The 17,188-nt window shown below is 32.5% G+C and overlaps 1 protein-coding gene across 1 annotated transcript; it reads left to right on the forward strand.

Annotated features, from left to right (window-relative positions):
- The first annotated feature begins 1,269 nt into the window (after positions 1-1,269).
- On the forward strand, positions 1,270-17,051 carry LOC132204222 (uncharacterized). Its single transcript, XM_059632593.1, has 5 exons — positions 1,270-1,543; positions 2,217-2,587; positions 6,701-7,049; positions 10,923-11,315; positions 15,426-17,051. The coding sequence occupies exons 1-5, from the start codon at positions 1,401-1,403 to the stop codon at positions 15,568-15,570; spliced, it is 1,401 nt and encodes a 466-aa protein (XP_059488576.1). The 5' UTR covers positions 1,270-1,400; the 3' UTR covers positions 15,571-17,051.
- The last annotated feature ends 137 nt before the right edge of the window (positions 17,052-17,188 follow it).

A 17,188-nucleotide genomic window follows, 5' to 3' on the forward strand; every position in this document is an offset into this window, starting at 1 on the left:
AATTATGAATTTTTTATCCATCCCATGTTTGATTTCCTTTTGATTTAATTAAAGATTAAAAATAGCTTTACAAGATGCTGCTTTCAGTCGCTTGAAATAAAATCTGTATGATACAATTTTTTAAATAAATAAATTTTTAGCTTTACATAAATATTTTTTGACAAATTAATTTTTTGGAAATTTTGTTTCCAAGTCTGGAAAAACCTAGTTTTTGCTTAAAAAGTTGAAAAAGTCTGTAATTTTTGTCTGTTTTAGTCGCTTTAGTCGGAAATTGAAGAAATAGTCGGTTTTAGTCAATTTTAAGTAGGTGCCAATTGTAATAAAATCCGAAAAATGCATTTCCGTAACGAGCGACGTGGAAAAAAAGTTGATCGACTAAAAAACACGAGCCTAATAATAACTTTTTTTATAGGTAAAAAATGGAAATTAGCACAATTTTATGCTCAAATTTTGGAAATAATTTTAGTCTCTAATATTTTCTAATCAAAACCATTTTAAAATTCTGTGATTAATTGAGCTCACAGAAGTTTGATCAAAATTCTCTTAAAAGGTGTTTCCGTTTTTCCAGCAATATTTTAATTTTTACTCAAAATTCTACTAATATTTTCAGTATAATTAATAATTTTTTTTTAAATTTGGATAAAAAAAATTAATAATTTTAATCTGAAAACAATGAAGGAACTGATTTTTAATAATTGACATTTCAAAATATATTTCTTTTTTCAAATTAAAAGAGATACATTTCCTTCCATTCTAATGAAGTTATTAAAAACATGTACTTTTAAAAAAAGGCTAAACATTTTCTCCATAAAAGTTTAAACAAATATTTCACAAAAATTGTTATGCTTTGAAAACATTAAAAATAAATATTTTTTTCTCACTTTTTTTAATCACAATGAAGGAAATTGAGATTTCAAGACTAATTAAATTCACAGTAAATTTCAAAAGTAAGTCAAAGTAGAAATAACTTTTGCGTTTAAAAATGTCACTATTAAAATAAATTGGTCCAAATTTTAAGCACTCGTCTCTGCCTCTTCGCAATTTAGAGGCAAGGCAGGTTGCAATTAACCAAAAATACGGGTCTCTCTCTTGGTAAAATATTTGCAATAAAAATCAAGAGCATCCTTCTTTTTTTCGGCAAAGTGACCAGCGCAGGATCCTGCGCCACTGGCTGGGCTGCTGCGCGACCGCTACTTTTTAATTCCGTCAGCTGGTGCTGCTGACCCATAAAAGGCTCAGATGCGCCGCACCGCGAGTTCATTCCGCAGGTGGATCGCGTCGAGAGCAGACGTATAGTGTGAACATGCACCGGTGATCAGTCGATATATTGTAGAAAATAGAGAGGAAAAAGACGCGCAGTGAAAATAATCGAGACAGAACGCGGAAGAGACAAAATCAAAATGAGGTCGGTGCTGGTGATTTTGCTTGTGTCCGTGGCCACGTGTCTCAGTTCGGAATCGCCCGAAGATGCGCTTTTGGACAATATTGTGGTGGACTGCACGGAAAAGGCCGACCTGAGTTGCATCAGTAAAAACACATACAGGTAAGACCAAATTTACACAAAATTAGAGCAACAATTAAAGAAAAATGATTATAATTTGATTTTTAAAGAGAAGTTTGTTTTAATTCATTCAAAGTGAAAATAAAATGAATTGAAGATTTAGAAATTATGATTATCGGTATTTGGCTGTTTATATTTTTGTTTTTATATTATAAAAATTAAATTTTGTGCACAATTTCTAAGATTTTTTTTACTCGCAAAAAGTCATTCAAAACTTTAATTAAAAACAGCCCAATTGATTTTGTTGATATTTTAATTTTGTAGAATTCATAGGAATAATTAAATGAATTGGGACGAAAAAAAAATTTAAAATTTACATATTTTTGCGATTTTTTTTTAAACCAACGAACTCAAAATTGGTTTAATTGATAGAAATTTCATCAAATTAAAAAACAAGTCACCCCAATAAAGCGACAAATATTTAAGGATGAGTTATAGAATTCAATCCAATTTGAAACATGAAGTTAGAAATTTAATTAATTATAAAAACAGTTTTTATTTTATAACATTTCACTCTTTTCTTTTCAAATCTTCAGTTTTCATAAATATTTTTAAAATTAAGCGCAAATGAAATAAAATTTTAGGATGTTATTAAAATTATAAGAATTAATTTCAAAATCTAATTTTTTTTGTTCTAACTTATTGAAATTTTCAGGTACTTGGAAGGCACGTTCAACAACAGCACCTCCGACTGGCAGGTGACCGACGACATGGGCTTCACTCGCAACGGCCGGTCCGAATCGACCTTCCGTCAGGGTCGCACCCTGGGCGAGGACGGGACGGACGCTCTGTTCGCCAAGGCGCAGCAGTTTGTGGCCACCCACGACTTCACGTGGGCCCTTCCCGAGACCCTTTTCGGCGGAGCCGTGCTCAGGGTGAAGGCCCCTGATCAGGGCGCCACCTCACGCACCCTTTTCTCCGTTGAACTCGAAGCGCCCGAGGGCGGCGTCGACGCCGATTCGGAGCCGCAAGAGCCGCAGGAGAGGAGTTTGGAGACGGGACGCTTTTTCCTCAAGAAGATTTTCAGTGAGTTTTCTGATTTATTTTGTTTTGTTTTATTGATCCAAATTATTGCAAAGATAAAATTTTAGGATTGAATTATTATTATTTATTCTTCTCAGTCAAAGATAAGAAAACAGTTAATTGAAAAAAAGGTTAAATTTTTTGCTAAAACTTCCTGAGATCAAAAATACATTCTGTAAATTAATTTATTTATTTGCTTAAGATTTGAATAAAGGCTTAATTAAGTTATAAAGTTAATTACGGTTGATGATTGAGGCAATTTAACGCTACATTAACCTGCGAATATAAAATAAGCATTGCCCGTAGATGAAAAGATGATCTAGCTCTTTTTTATTTTATTAATTTTTTGTTTAATGATGCGTCGACTATTAACTTATATTTTTGCAATATTCCACGGAATGTAATTGCTCGGCTCATTTTCGCGTGTGTTATCTAAGAAAAGCCCGAATCAGAGCTGAGCCGTCACAGAGAACGACTCTCATCTCACTCGTTTTGTAACTGTTTCCATTTATTTACTCTCCATTAAATAAAAATACAGCGAGCTTCAGCTTTTCGGCTGCTGAATAATTATTTCCGTTTCTATCATTCTTCTTGGGAGAATTCGCAATCCACCGTTTACTTGCTTTGATCGTGGGCTTTTTTTTAATAAAAAAGAGCGAAACGGACAGAAAAGCGCCGGCAGTTTAAAAATAGAGGAAAATCGAGTGTTAAAAGCAGAGACAGAAACATCTGTAAAAATATTATAAATTAATCAATATGATGTTCTTAATTGACTTATAAATTCATTATTAAATAAATAAATTGATTAGATTAAATAAATAAAAAAAATTTTAAATTGAAAATTGTATTTTAAAAAAATTTTAATATATTTAAGACACTAAAAGTATTTTGGTTGGTTTTAGTCTTTTTAATTGAAACATTCAAAAATTTTAGTCTTGAATTAATTCTGTCTGGCATTAAATTTTAAGTTCTGATTTATGTGATTTATTCTGAATTATTTATTATCAAATCTTTGAAGCACGTCAATGGCAGATTTCGCGCAATGAGGCTGCGAACAAGCGCAAAAAGTTCTCACATTGCGGCTTTCAGTGCAAATCGCAGCGATAGGAGAGAATATAATTATTATTCCCTTTGGATTCTTTTTTTGTTTGTTTGACGAATTTAATTACAAATCGTGCCACTTTAAAAAATATCTTCGTCTTAAAAAGACAAATAAAGCAGGTGCTAAAATATTCCGAAATCCTGTTTTGCTTTTCGCGACCGCACCTCCCGATCGTAACTGTAAAAATGAGAAAAATATATTAGTCGTCAGGTATCCTTTACCTACTTTTGAGTGCTGCCATCACTTTTGTTATTAGCCATAAATCTCGGACGAATTCCATTGTCTGGCTATAATTGATGAGCCAGTTTGTTGAACCTTTTTTTTTCATTTTCAAGAGAAGAATTTAATTTTCACAAGGAAAAAATTCGGTGAGAGACACGGAAAGGCGCTTCTTGTAATTACATTTTTTTTTTTGACAAAGCGCGACTATTATTATCTTTGCACCTCTCCGGAGATGCTGAGAATTCGTGTATAACTGCGTCGGTTCGCAAGCTATAAAATTATATAATTTTATGCGAATTCCGGTGAATCTCCTCTCCGAAAAGAAACAACAAACCGGTTTTATTAGATAATAAACGTAAAAATAAACCTCCGTTCTATTAATAAAAATTATATTTGATGGAAAACCGAATTTTCTGGGCGAGCGGGCGTTGCATCCTCTCGGTCAGACCTACTTGCCTACATTTCCATCGGCGGAGAATAAAACGAGCCTGGCCGGTGGAACCGCGCACTTGTGTAGGAGTGGACAGGATAAAATAAATTTGTACCGAGAACGTGGCCTCGATTTTCTCCTCAAAGTCTGGACTCGATTCGGACGGACTCGATGAGGATTATGTTCTCTTTTGTGAGAGAGCTAGGATTTATGTCCCCAGTGCGTTATGAGATAAAAAAAAAGAAAGAAAAAGGTGCCACTCATCGCTTCCTCATCGTTTGCATTCCATTCAAAAACGTGATTTGGAAAGGAGAATTGGAGGCTTGCCCGCGATAGTAATAATAAATTGTACAATGTCATTGCGCTTGAATTTTAAATAGGGTGCCGTCATGTCTTTGTTTGAGAAGTCATAAAAAGAAAAGTTGTAATAAAAAAAAATATACTTCATTATCCAAAAATAAAACTAAAAACAAAGGCTGTACTATTAAAAATTGAATAAAAAATTTTATTTACGTTAAATTATGCAAATCTGCAGTGGTTTTTCATTAGAATTTTTGTAATCCAGAATAAAGAGGGCTTCAGATGGACTGCGACACGATTTATATGAGCAAGAAAAATTTTGAGAAACAGATTTTCAACGAGTTTATTAATTAAAAATAGAGTGCCTGAATTCTTCTCTTGAAAGATATAGTTACTATAGATGACTGAATAAATAGTTCTAATTTTTTGCTTTTGTTAATTGAAATTTTTTCAAAGGGAGGGAGAATTTTTGGACAAAACAAGCAAGAATTTTGCTGTATTTTTTTTTCTATTGAACTACACAAAAAATGTGTTATTACACGACTTTTATTACAATTAATTAGGAGTATGCTCTTAATTTGCAATGCACCGAGGAACATAATTTTTTTTCGTACTGTGAAGCCGAAAGACAAAAGGGGCTTAATTACTTGTACCTGATGCTGCCGAATTAGCCTTGCGCCGGCTGTTTACTTTGCTGGCGCGCGCGTCTAACTGTTCTTCAAATAACGACAACAGCGTTAACCATTCTGGCACATTTTTTTCTATGTTTTACATTTCTTGCTCACAACACTTCCTATGTAATAAGTGCTCATCATTTGTTAAGTTTGTTGATTTTTTGTTTTAGCTTGGACGAAAATAATTAAATAATATCCGATTTTTTTTAAATTAGCTATAAAAAAATCATTATGTCTTCACATTATTACAAATTATTTCATTCTGATTCAAAATATACATTACAAATAATTTTTTTAAATTAAATAAATTTCTTTTTAGGTGCTTTGACTATATTTTGAGACAAAAACTTGATTGTGACTATTTTTATTTCATACATTTTTATGAATAAATCAATCGGATGGGGTCTTTTTGATCTCGGAAGTTTTAGCAAAATTCTTACTTATGGTGGTGCCATTTTGTCCCACAGCTCATTTTTTCAAATAAATTGTTTTCAACAATTGAATGTAACAATTTGCGCAAATAAACAACAGTAAAAAAGCCTCTTTTAATAAAAAATGAGACTCTGCACCAGAAATAAATCGACTTATTTTAGGAAGGCTGCTTTCAAGATATTTCTCGTTGATCGGCCATCAGTTCAACCAGAACTTTTTAATTTACCAAAGCGTTTTTATAACTGTTTCCGATCCCTCTTTGTTTAAAAGAGAAATTCTTCAGCGTGAAGGTGCATCAAGTTCGGGCTTAACATTTTGAAATAATAATAATTTGATGGGTGATTCTGTCATGTTCACAACGCGAAATTAACAAAACTGTTTATTGTACTTTTGTCTCTGCCGCGATTATTATCGTGGAAAATCGCTTCGGGAATTAAGCATAATTTTTGCGGTCGGTGCGGAATGTAGTGCGAATTACCGGTCTCGTCTTTGCTCTTTCCATTCAGATTCTTGACGCCTGCGTTTGTGAGAAACTGTCGCGGGTATCATTTTCAAGGATCAAATTAAATTAAGCCCTCGCCGCGAAAATGCAAAACAATACCTTTGAGAGACTTTCTCACGCCGCCTGCGGCCGATTATCGCATTGTTAATGTTGCGTAAGCGCCTTGATTATTTTTCAAGTCTCCAAAACGTGAGCTATTAATTATATTGCCACTTCCTCGCACTCCGGTCAAATAAATTATCGTGACTTACTAAAGAGGAAAACAAAATGTGGGTTGCCTACTTAATAAAATTTACAGTTCGGTCGGAAACTGATTTTTTGAAAATTCCCAAGCCAAATATTACAAGAAATTTACCACAAATTAATAATTGATAATTATTGAAGAATTGCAGCCGCAGGAATTTATTTTACTCTTTTGTTTAATTTGTTTGGTGCGTTTCGTTTTTTTTTTCAGGCCAGAAAATCAAGAAGAAGCTGTTGTTTGGCTTCTTCGCTCTGCTGCTCATCATCAAGCTGATCAAGATCAAACTGTTCTTCCTGCTGCCGCTGATTTTGGGAGTGGGCACGGTCAAGAAACTGGCCATCAAGTTCCTGTTCTTCGTTTTCCCGGCGCTCGCCTCCCTCTTCAAGACGTGCCACCAACACCACCACCACGGCCACGTCAAGCAGTACCACATCCACCACCTCAAGCCGCACCACCACCACGACGACTACCACCACGGCCCACCCGACTACTGGAAGAGACAGGACGCCGCCGTCCCCGAGACGTCCACCGACTACTACGTCGAACCTGATAACTCAAGGTTTGGATAGTATAAAAATTTGTTATTGTTAAGTAATTGCAATATTTTAATATTTTCTTGTCATATGAAAAGCTCTAATTCTAGAAGCGCACTGTTCGCAGTTCGATTAAATTACATTCAAATCCAACTAAATTTAATTTTGAAATTTAGAACTTTCAAAGAGGACACATTGTTTTTGTAAAATTTTCCATTTATTTCTGAATATATTTTCATTTTTATTTCCTAAATTTAAAATTAGATAGAGTTTTTAGTTTTACGTTGTTTTCAAAATTTGAAACATGGACTACAGGGAGAAGACCTTGCTTTTAAAATTTTTTAAATTAATTCAGTCCTGCTCTTCTAATTTAATTTCATTTTAGTCCTTCTCTTCTAAATTCATTTCAATTTAGTCCCTCTCGTCTAAATTGATATCATTTTAGTCCCTCTCGTCTAAATTCATAGGACTATCGTCTATATTAATTTCAAATTTTTGAAATTATTGCGACTATTAAAGTTGACGTAGTTTTTAAAATTTTAAGCATGGACTACCTTAAAAAGACCTTGTTTTTGAAAATTATCCATATCATTTTAGTCCTTCTCGACTAAATTCATTTTATTTTAGCCCTTCTCGTCTAAATTCATTTTATTTTAGTCCTAATCGTCTAAATTCATTTCATTTTAGACCTTCTCGATTAAATTCATATCATTTTAGTCCCTCTCGTCTAAATTCTTGGGACTATCGTCTATATTAATTTCAAATTTTTGAAATTATCGACTAAATAAGTCATTTTGGAAGGGAAACGATTAAATTTAAATTTTTTTTCTTAAAGCCTTTATACAATTAGGTTTTGAATGCCTTAAATACCTTAATTTTGGAAGGGAAACGATTAAATGAATATTTTATTGTCTAAAAGCTTTTTCGTAAAATTAGGATTTGAATGCCTTAAATACCTTAATTTTGGAAGGGAAACGACTAAATTAAAATTCAATTTTCTTAAAGCTTTTTCAAAAATTAGGTATTGAATGCCTTGAATACCGTATTTTTGGAAGGGAAACGATTAAATGAATATTTTATTTTCTTAAAGCTTTTTCAAAAATTAGGATTTTATTGCCTCAAATACCTTATTATTGGAAGGGAAACGAATAAATGAAAATTCAATTTTCTTAAAGCTTTTTCAAAAATTAGGTATTGAATGCCTTGAATACCTTATTTTTGGAAGGGAAACGATTAAATGAATATTTTATTTTCTTAAAGCTTTTACAAAAATTAGGATTTGAATGCCTTAAATACCTTAATTTTGGAAGGGAAACGACTAAATGAAAATTCAATTTTCTTAAAGCTTTTTCAAAAATAGGTATTGAATGCCTTGAATACCCTAATTTTGGAAGGGAAACGACTAAATGAAAATTCAATTTTCTTAGCAGCTTTTTCAAGAATTAGGTATTGAATGCATTGAATACCTTAATTTTGGAAGGGAAACGATTAAATGAATATTTTATTTTCTTAAAGCTTTTTCAAAAATTAGGATTTTAATGCCTTAGATACCTTATTATTGGAAGGGAACCGATTAAATCAAAATTCAATTTTCTTAAAGCTTTTTCAAAAATAGGTATTGAATGCCTAGAATACCCTAATTTTGGAAGGGAAACGACTAAATGAAAATTCAATTTTCTTAAAGCTTTTTCAAAAATAGGTATTGAATGCCTCGTATACCTTAATTTTGGAAGGGAAACGACTAAATGAAAATTCAATTTTCTTAAAGCTTTTTCAAAAATAGGTATTGAATGCCTTGAATACCCTAATTTTGGGAGGGAAACGACTAAATGAAAATTCAATTTTCTTAAAGCTTTTTCAAAAATAGGTATTGAATGCCTTGAATACCCTAATTTTGGAAGGTAAACGACTAAATGAAAATTCAATTTTCTTAAAGCTTTTTCAAAAATTAGGTATTGAATGCCTTGAATACCTTAATTTTGGAAGGGAAACGATTAAATGAAAATTCAATTTTCTTAAAGCTTTTTCAAAAATAAGTATTGAATGCCTTGTATACCTTAATTTTGGAAGGGAAACGACTAAATGAAAATTCAATTTTCTTAAAGCTTTTTCAAAAATAGGTATTGAATGCCTTGAATACCCTAATTTTGGGAGGGAAACGACTAAATGAAAATTCAATTTTCTTAAAGCTTTTTCAAAAATAGGTATTGAATGCCTTGTATACCTTAATTTTGGAAGGGAAACGACTAAATGAAAATTCAATTTTCTTAAAGCTTTTTCAAAAATAGGTATTGAATGCCTTGAATACCCTAATTTTGGAAGGGAAACGACTAAATGAAAATTCAATTTTCTTAGCAGCTTTTTCAAAAATTAGGTATTGAATGCCTTGAATACCTTAATTTTGGAAGGGAAACGATTAAATGAATATTTTATTTTCTTAAAGCTTTTTCAAAAATTAGGATTTTAATGCCTTAGATACCTTATTATTGGAAGGGAACCGATTAAATCAAAATTCAATTTTCTTAAAGCTTTTTCAAAAATAGGTATTGAATGCCTTGAATACCCTAATTTTGGAAGGGAAACGACTAAATGAAAATTCAATTTTCTTAAAGCTTTTTCAAAAATTAGGTATTGAATGCCTTGAATACCTTAATTTTGGAAGGGAAACGATTAAATGAAAATTCAATTTTCTTAAAGCTTTTTCAAAAATAGGTATTGAATGCCTCGTATACCTTAATTTTGGAAGGGAAACGACTAAATGAAAATTCAATTTTCTTAAAGCTTTTTCAAAAATAGGTATTGAATGCCTTGAATATTCTAATTTTGGGAGGGAAACGACTAAATGAAAATTAAATTTTCTTAAAGCTTTTTCAAAAATAGGTATTGAATGCCTTGAATACCTTATTTTTGGAAGGGAAACGATTAAATGAATATTTTATTTGCTTAAAGCTTTTACAAAAATTAGGATTTTAATGCCTTAAATACCTTAATTTTGGAAGGGAAACGATTAAATGAAAATTCTATTTTCTTAAAGCTTTTTCAAAAGTAGGTATTGAATGCCTTGAATACCTAGTTTTTGGAATGGGAACGATTAAATGAATATTTTATTTTCTTAAAGCGTTTTCAAAAATTAGGAAATTATTGCCTTAAATACCTTATTATTGGAAGGGAAACGACTAAATGAAAATTCAATTTTCTTAAAGCTTTTTCAAAAATAGGTATTGAATGCCTTGAATACCTTATTTTTGGAAGGGAAACGATTAAATGAATATTTTATTTTCTTAAAGCTTTTTCAAAAATTATGATTTTAATGCCTTAAATACCTTAATTTTGGAAGGGAAACGACTAATTGAAAATTTAATTTTCTTAAAGCTTTTTCAAAAATAGGTATTGAATGCCTTGAATACCTTAATTTTGGAAGGGAAACGACTAAATGAAAATCCAATTTTCTTTAAGCTTTTTCAAAAATAGGTATTGAATGCCTTGAATACCTTATTTTTGGACTACACTAAAAAGATCCTGTTTTTGAAAACTTTTCATTTCATATTAGTCCTTTTAGTCTAATTTAATTTCAATTAAATCCTACTAGACATTTGGACTAAGCTTGGTATTTCGAGCACCAAACATTAATTCCATTATAAAATCTTCCTCATGGTTTTTAATTTAAATTTGGGCTAATTAACATCCATTTTAGTCCTTCTCTTCTATATTCATATAGGATCGTCTAAATTTATTCAAACATTTGAAATTATTGACCATAAAAGCTGATCAATTTCTTCAATTATAATTTTTAATACCCCTCAGAATTTAAAACGCACTTTTTAACTGCTTTGTGTGTAAACATAAAGAAAAATGATAACTCTCTAAATAAATTAACTTGTTTAAATTTTTGTTTTTAGATTTTCGGCCACGTACGCGAGTCCGATCGATCCGATCAGCCAGCAGCGCTTGGACGAAGAAAAGCGGCGCAAGGTGCAGCAGGCGTACGATTTCGAGATGAAGCAACAGTTGGCGCAAATCAACAAGAACAACGTGCACAGTGCCGTGGGCATCGTGCCCGTCAAGCGGGGCAACTTCAACCACCACGCGGCCCCGTTGGTGGCCTCGGCGGAAAACTACGACCCCTTCTATTCGCCCATCCTCGCCAGACTGGACAACATCTTCAGCCAAATGGGCTTCGGCAACGCCATCGCCGGCGCCGACCAGTGCAGATATCAGCTCGTCTGCCAAATGTACCAGACGCCGGAAAAGTACGCGCCGAACAGCAACCTCGTCTCGGCGGAACTTAGCAGGTAATTTTAATTAAAGGGCAAAATTTTCGATTCGTTGATAATTTTAGGTTAAATTTTTTTGAAAATTCAAATTTAAGGTTCTCATTAGAGTATTTTTTACCAATTATTATTATTATTGATCTTTATTGACGTATGAGGCGTCACCACGATGTAATTACTCATTGCGACATAGTACAAAACAAGTAGAAAATAGAGAGTAAAATACAACAAAAATTATTTTTTTTTTTTTTTAATTTTAAGGAACGCACAGCGTTGACTAGTATATTGGATCATGTTTTTTTTTAAATTTGAAATAAAGCACGCCATTGACTATTAAAAATTGCTAGTTTTTGAAAATTTGAAATTTAAATTTTTCGGTCGGGATTTTGATTTGAGCAATGGATTTTTGTGTTATTTAAGGAATTTAAAGATCCTCTCTGGTCCTTTGTATTGCTCTCTTTTCTGAAAGATTGCTAAATTTCGAGTATATCTTATGAAAACACTGTGTGAAAATTCCAAACCATTGCGTCGCAATCAAAAGAAAACCTAAATGAGAGTGATTCGCGCGAAAAACATTCGAGAATTGAGTTGCCAATCAGATCCATTCAAAAACTGCAGGATTTGGTCACATTGGCGCTGCGATCGCTGATTTTGCCAAGTTTTCTTGCACGTGGGGCACGAGTGGCACAAGAAAAATTAAATTACTAGATGGGGTCTTTAATGAGTATTTTTTTAGAGGTTTTTTTTTATTTCATTGAACATGATTTGAACGCATCATTTAAAGAATAATGTCAAATTTAAAATCTTCTCCACCCAAAAAGTGGGAATTTTGTTAAAAAAAGCCCTTTTATTTAATTTTTATATCTTCAAATAACACAAAAGATGTCCCAATAATTGCATTCCAACTTTGACGAGCGTCAATTTTTTCTGCGTTTTTTTTCTTCTTCGGAGTTGATTAGGATGAGTAATGGATTTGAATCGCCAAAACAAAGCTCGCTCGGTCAGAGCAACACGCTAACGGTATTTAATTGCACACACCAAAGAGCGCCGCGGCCTGCAGAACAAGCAAAAGTCCGAGTCATCTCCCCAGTTTTCTACGATTTGTGAATTATTTCGAGAAAGACGGAAACGGACTCTCGGCAATAAACTAGGATTTGAGTCGCGAGCGTGCAGCGATTATATTTGCCGCGCGGTCAGGCCCCGAATAAAACGTTCCATTTACTGCAGTCGCGCGCGGCGGCACACAAAAAAATTAACTCGCAGACTTGCTCTTTGCCTTTTCGTCGACGCTGGCCAGCTAACCTGCTTTCAATTCGCCGCCGATTCACTGTGTCTGACTCGTCAATGTAAGAGTGGTTCAGTGTTTACTCAAGAGAGGTTAATTCCCAATTAGATCTTCGTGAAAAAGCTAAAATTTCGCCATATTTTACGAAGTTCTCTAAAAAAATCAAATTTTTAATTAAAAATGAAAACTTTAATTTAGACTTTATTGAATATTATTTAATAGAGCTTTGATGAGTAAATCATAAAAAAACTGAATAATGATTAATTTTTTCATAAACTGTGCTGATAATTTTGAAACATTTATTAATTCCAATTTTATTTAAATTCCAAATGCAAAAAATAAAATTATCGGTAATGAATTTGAAACATTTTTTTATGTACCATTAACTTTTATCTTTTGTATTGGAACTTTAAATTATTCAGGAGTTCTTGATCATTTCCTATTTTTAAATTATTGCTAAAAATGGCTCTTATTCGATTTTTGCCAATTTTTAATTCAAATCTAATCTCTTTTACATTTGATAATTTATTTTGTTTCGGTTAAGCATTAATAATGAATTATTTTTGTTGTTTATTTGTCCAAATTGTTTCATCACATTGTATACATTTGATTGTTTAAAACAATTATTTAAAAAGAGAGGATTTGTTGGACAAAACGGCAACACCACTAGCAAGAATTTTGCTAAAACTTCTGAGATCAAAAAGAACCCATTCGCTGCAGTGAGCCTCGTTTGACTTGGTTTCTGTTCTTATCACTTGTTTTGATTTTCCTTTCTATTGAGATATTTGTTTACTTTAGCAGATTACGTGACGATTTTAAATTTTAAAATTGTTAATTAACATTTAAATATTTCCAATTAAAAAATAAACCTAAGCTTTAATTATCTTTATTTTGTATTCTTTCAAAAATTGAAATTTATCACGTTAAGTTGCATTTTTTATTTTTTTTTATTTTGGCCAGAAAGAAATCGCAGTTTCCGTAATTTTGAGCGTTTCTTTTTTTCACTTCTTCCATTCGCAGTCCGAGTCTGCTGACCGTAAAAATTCCCACGACCAGCTACAAAACAAACAGCGTCTTTCGCAATGGGCGCGGATCTCTTGTTGCATTGTTGCTTTCACCTCTCTTTCGTCGGCCCTTTGTGCGCACCTTCGCTTGCCCTACATGATATAAAGTGATGATTGAAAGAAAGAAAGAAAGAAAGAGAGTCGAGTAAAAAACACACAAAAGAGGAAGGTCGTAAAATTTAACCTCGTCGGTTTCTCTCCTTAATTCTTTGTTCGTCCAAAATTGAGCTCAATTACGCTGACAATTATTGATATTAAAAAAAAAATAAATAAATAAGTGTGTCGCCACATTTTATATCCGTCTTTTTCATCTGTTTATTGTTGTCCTTTTTTGCTTTTCTCTCTTCAGAATGTCATATTGTTAGTCTCAGTCAAATCGACTCAGGCCAAGCGTGACAAATTCTGGCTAATAGAGTTGGACCTGCAGAAACCGCAATTATTGTGCACATTGGTCACTTTTCGGCGTGCAGTTTCAATTTCATCCCATTATCTCCAGTAGAGCGTGACTCGTCCATTTGATTTGCAATGAAAATCGTGGGAAGAGAGACAAATTTATTACAGTCTCCTAAAAAAATAATCATAATTTTTTTTATTTTTCTCTTATATGAATAAATTTGATTTTGATGGAATTTTCTTTAATTTTATTCAAGCAATTTTGTAGTAAAATTATTTTCCCAAACTAATCAAAGTGACAGTTAATTTTATACAGAAATAAATCGCTCTGATTTTTGCGGTTTAACTCGCTTGGTATAATTTTTTATTTTTTCGGTGGTGTCCGAATTAATTTAGCCGAGAGAGATGCGACTTATTGAGCAGGAGGTTCACGCAAATGAGGTCGCGGCGGGTTCGAGTCGGCAACCGGTTCCGAAGAAGCGAAATAAATATTTCAGAGATGCTGGTAGCGGCACTTCCGTGAGCCGCGACAAAAAAAATCCTCTCTTTTGGGTCAACCCGTCACTCAAATCAAATCACCGACCTGCAGATTAAAATCAAATTAAAATTCCTCAGATGCAATCGAGTCTATTGTCCAATAGGACAGGAGAAAAAATGGTTCGTTAAACTAAAAAGTTTGCCGAAAAAAATATCAAAATTATTGTTTAATTGCTCAAACAAGCGTGGATCCGATTGATCTAAATTGCTCTTTCCGTTGACGAGGAAATAATAATTGTTGTTTGCTGGCCGTAATTTTACAGAAGGTCATCAGCCTACTAACTTTTTGCGGCTGATGGTCCCTAATTACTTTTTCCACCAAAGGATTATTTTGAAATCTTCGTTAAAAAAATCAAGAGAAATTAGGGATTTTAATTATTTGCATCAATTTTCATGATCATTTCAATCAACTTTAGAGGATACAAAATTTTAACGCAGATGAATTATAAAAGTGAACCAAATAAAAATGTGTTTAGGGTTTTTGGAAATTAAAATTGCAGTTTTTTAATAAGAAAATGATTATCTGAAATCACTAATCAGCTATTAATTATTTTGGCAAAACGGCGCCTATAAATTGTGTTTTTAGATCATAGTTCAAATATTACAGAATCTTAATTTAATTCAAATTCGCCAAGTTACAAAAAATTGATCATGAAAAAAAAATCATCACAAGAATAAAACAGTTAAATTTTAGAGCATAAAATTTAATTTGCGCTATAAAATTAAAAACAACTCACAAAATCTTAATTTTTTTTATTCAATCAGAATAAAAATCTGCAATTTATTTAAATTAAAATTTCCCTGTTTTCAATAAATTCTAATTCTGTTTTTTTTTCCTATTATTTTTTGCAGAGAACCCGAGGAGTTGCAGAAACCGCAGTCGGCCAACGAGCCGGTGCGGCGCTTCTTCCTCTTCGTGCAATCGGCCAAGGATGGGCAGGACCAGAAGAATTGCCGCCAGCTATACCAGGGGTGTCCGGTCAGTGTGGAACCGTAATCTGGGCACCCGTAACTGCGCGAGAGCTAATCTCGCCACACTGCATATTTTTAACGATGGACTCGAACCGCGAGCGAAAAGCAACGGACTCTTCGATAAGTGTGCGCGCGTGATTTCGTCGCGATCATACACACGGCTGCAGAGCTTTTTTCATTAATTTATTTTCAAAAAAATTGTGCGTGGCCTACTTTTTTATGTGTAATTTGTATAAGTATCTAGAATGGTGGAAAAGGTACGAGAAAATTTAGTTTGAAATGCAGTTTGTCTTTAGCGCTCGAAATTCTATATTTAGGAGTTTTCATTTTATTTTTAATCTCGGCAATGATTTTAAATTAATAAACTGATTCATCCTTATCAAAAATAAAAATTGCCAAATATGTTACAATAAAATAAAAATTTCTGGGAAAAAAATTAAAAAACTAAACAAGTCTTCAAGTAATTCAGAAATTAAAAAAAATCCGAATTTTATATTTTTTTGCAATAAATTTATAAAAAAAAGTATAATTCAATTACGCACATTTCTGAATCAGATCAATAAACAAATTTTATATTAATTTATAAAAAAAAATCTGAGATTTTTTCCACCATTCTAGTAAATATCAGGGTCCTCTTATGTATAATTTTCTCACCTTTCTCCGAATGCATTTATTTATCTAATCTAATCTTCGGCTTGATTTCTTTATAATTAACTCCGATTATATCTTTGCTCAAAAAGGAGTTTTTTTCTGATTGTAAATATTGAGTGCGGTGGCTCGACCGTATAAATAATATTTCACTTACCAACTGAACATTTATTTATGCTGCAAGTCAAATGGAGCAGCAATGAGGATGAGGCGTTTCGTTATTTGCTCGGGTGACTCTGCATAAATTTTTTCATTCTTCTCAGTCCGAGGTGAAAAGTGCTGGCGCATCAGGAACACTGTCGATTTCCACTTGCGCTAATTTTTCTGTGGGAAAATGGTTGACCGAATATTTGTCCAAATTGTTATAAAAAAATTTTAAATTGATTTGTTGAAAAATATGTAAAAAATTTTGCAATTGAAGCAAGGAGTGTCAAAAATTTTGTAAAACACCAAATCAGTTGAATTTTTAAATATTTTCGAGAAATTTTGTGCGGTAAGACCGCCAAGAATTGCAATTGCAGCCTTTTGGACGGACAAAGGCGTGCAAGTGTGCAAATCGAATATCCAGGCCGTTGCCTCTGCGACGTGCATGTCCAATAAAATAATGTGCAGTTTTGTCGCACCACTTCCGAGAGTGACCGTGCATGTGCATTATATTTTCATGCATCACCCAACAACCGAGCCACTGATTTGTATTTTCAGCACGAGTGAATGATAATTTATTTATTAAAAAAAAAATTACAAAAAATACAAAAATGTATCAAATACTCTCTGCCAGACAGTTGAGGATTGCCATTAATTTTGCTTTGTATATCAATTATATGCTTGAGATGCAATAAAAATGGAGGAAATATTTAAGAGCGAGTTGAATTTTGTTTTTTGTTATTAATTGGATTTTTTTTAAAGAATTTTACCCAATTTGTTTTGGCTGAAATTTTATTGTAGATTTGAATTTTTCCATATATAACAGCAAATTTGCATGATGGGTCTTTATT

This window comes from Neocloeon triangulifer, unplaced genomic scaffold (genome assembly GCF_031216515.1).
Source record: "Neocloeon triangulifer isolate White Clay Creek 2 clone unplaced genomic scaffold, ASM3121651v1 ptg000022l, whole genome shotgun sequence".
Taxonomy (NCBI): Eukaryota; Metazoa; Arthropoda; class Insecta; order Ephemeroptera; family Baetidae; genus Neocloeon; species Neocloeon triangulifer.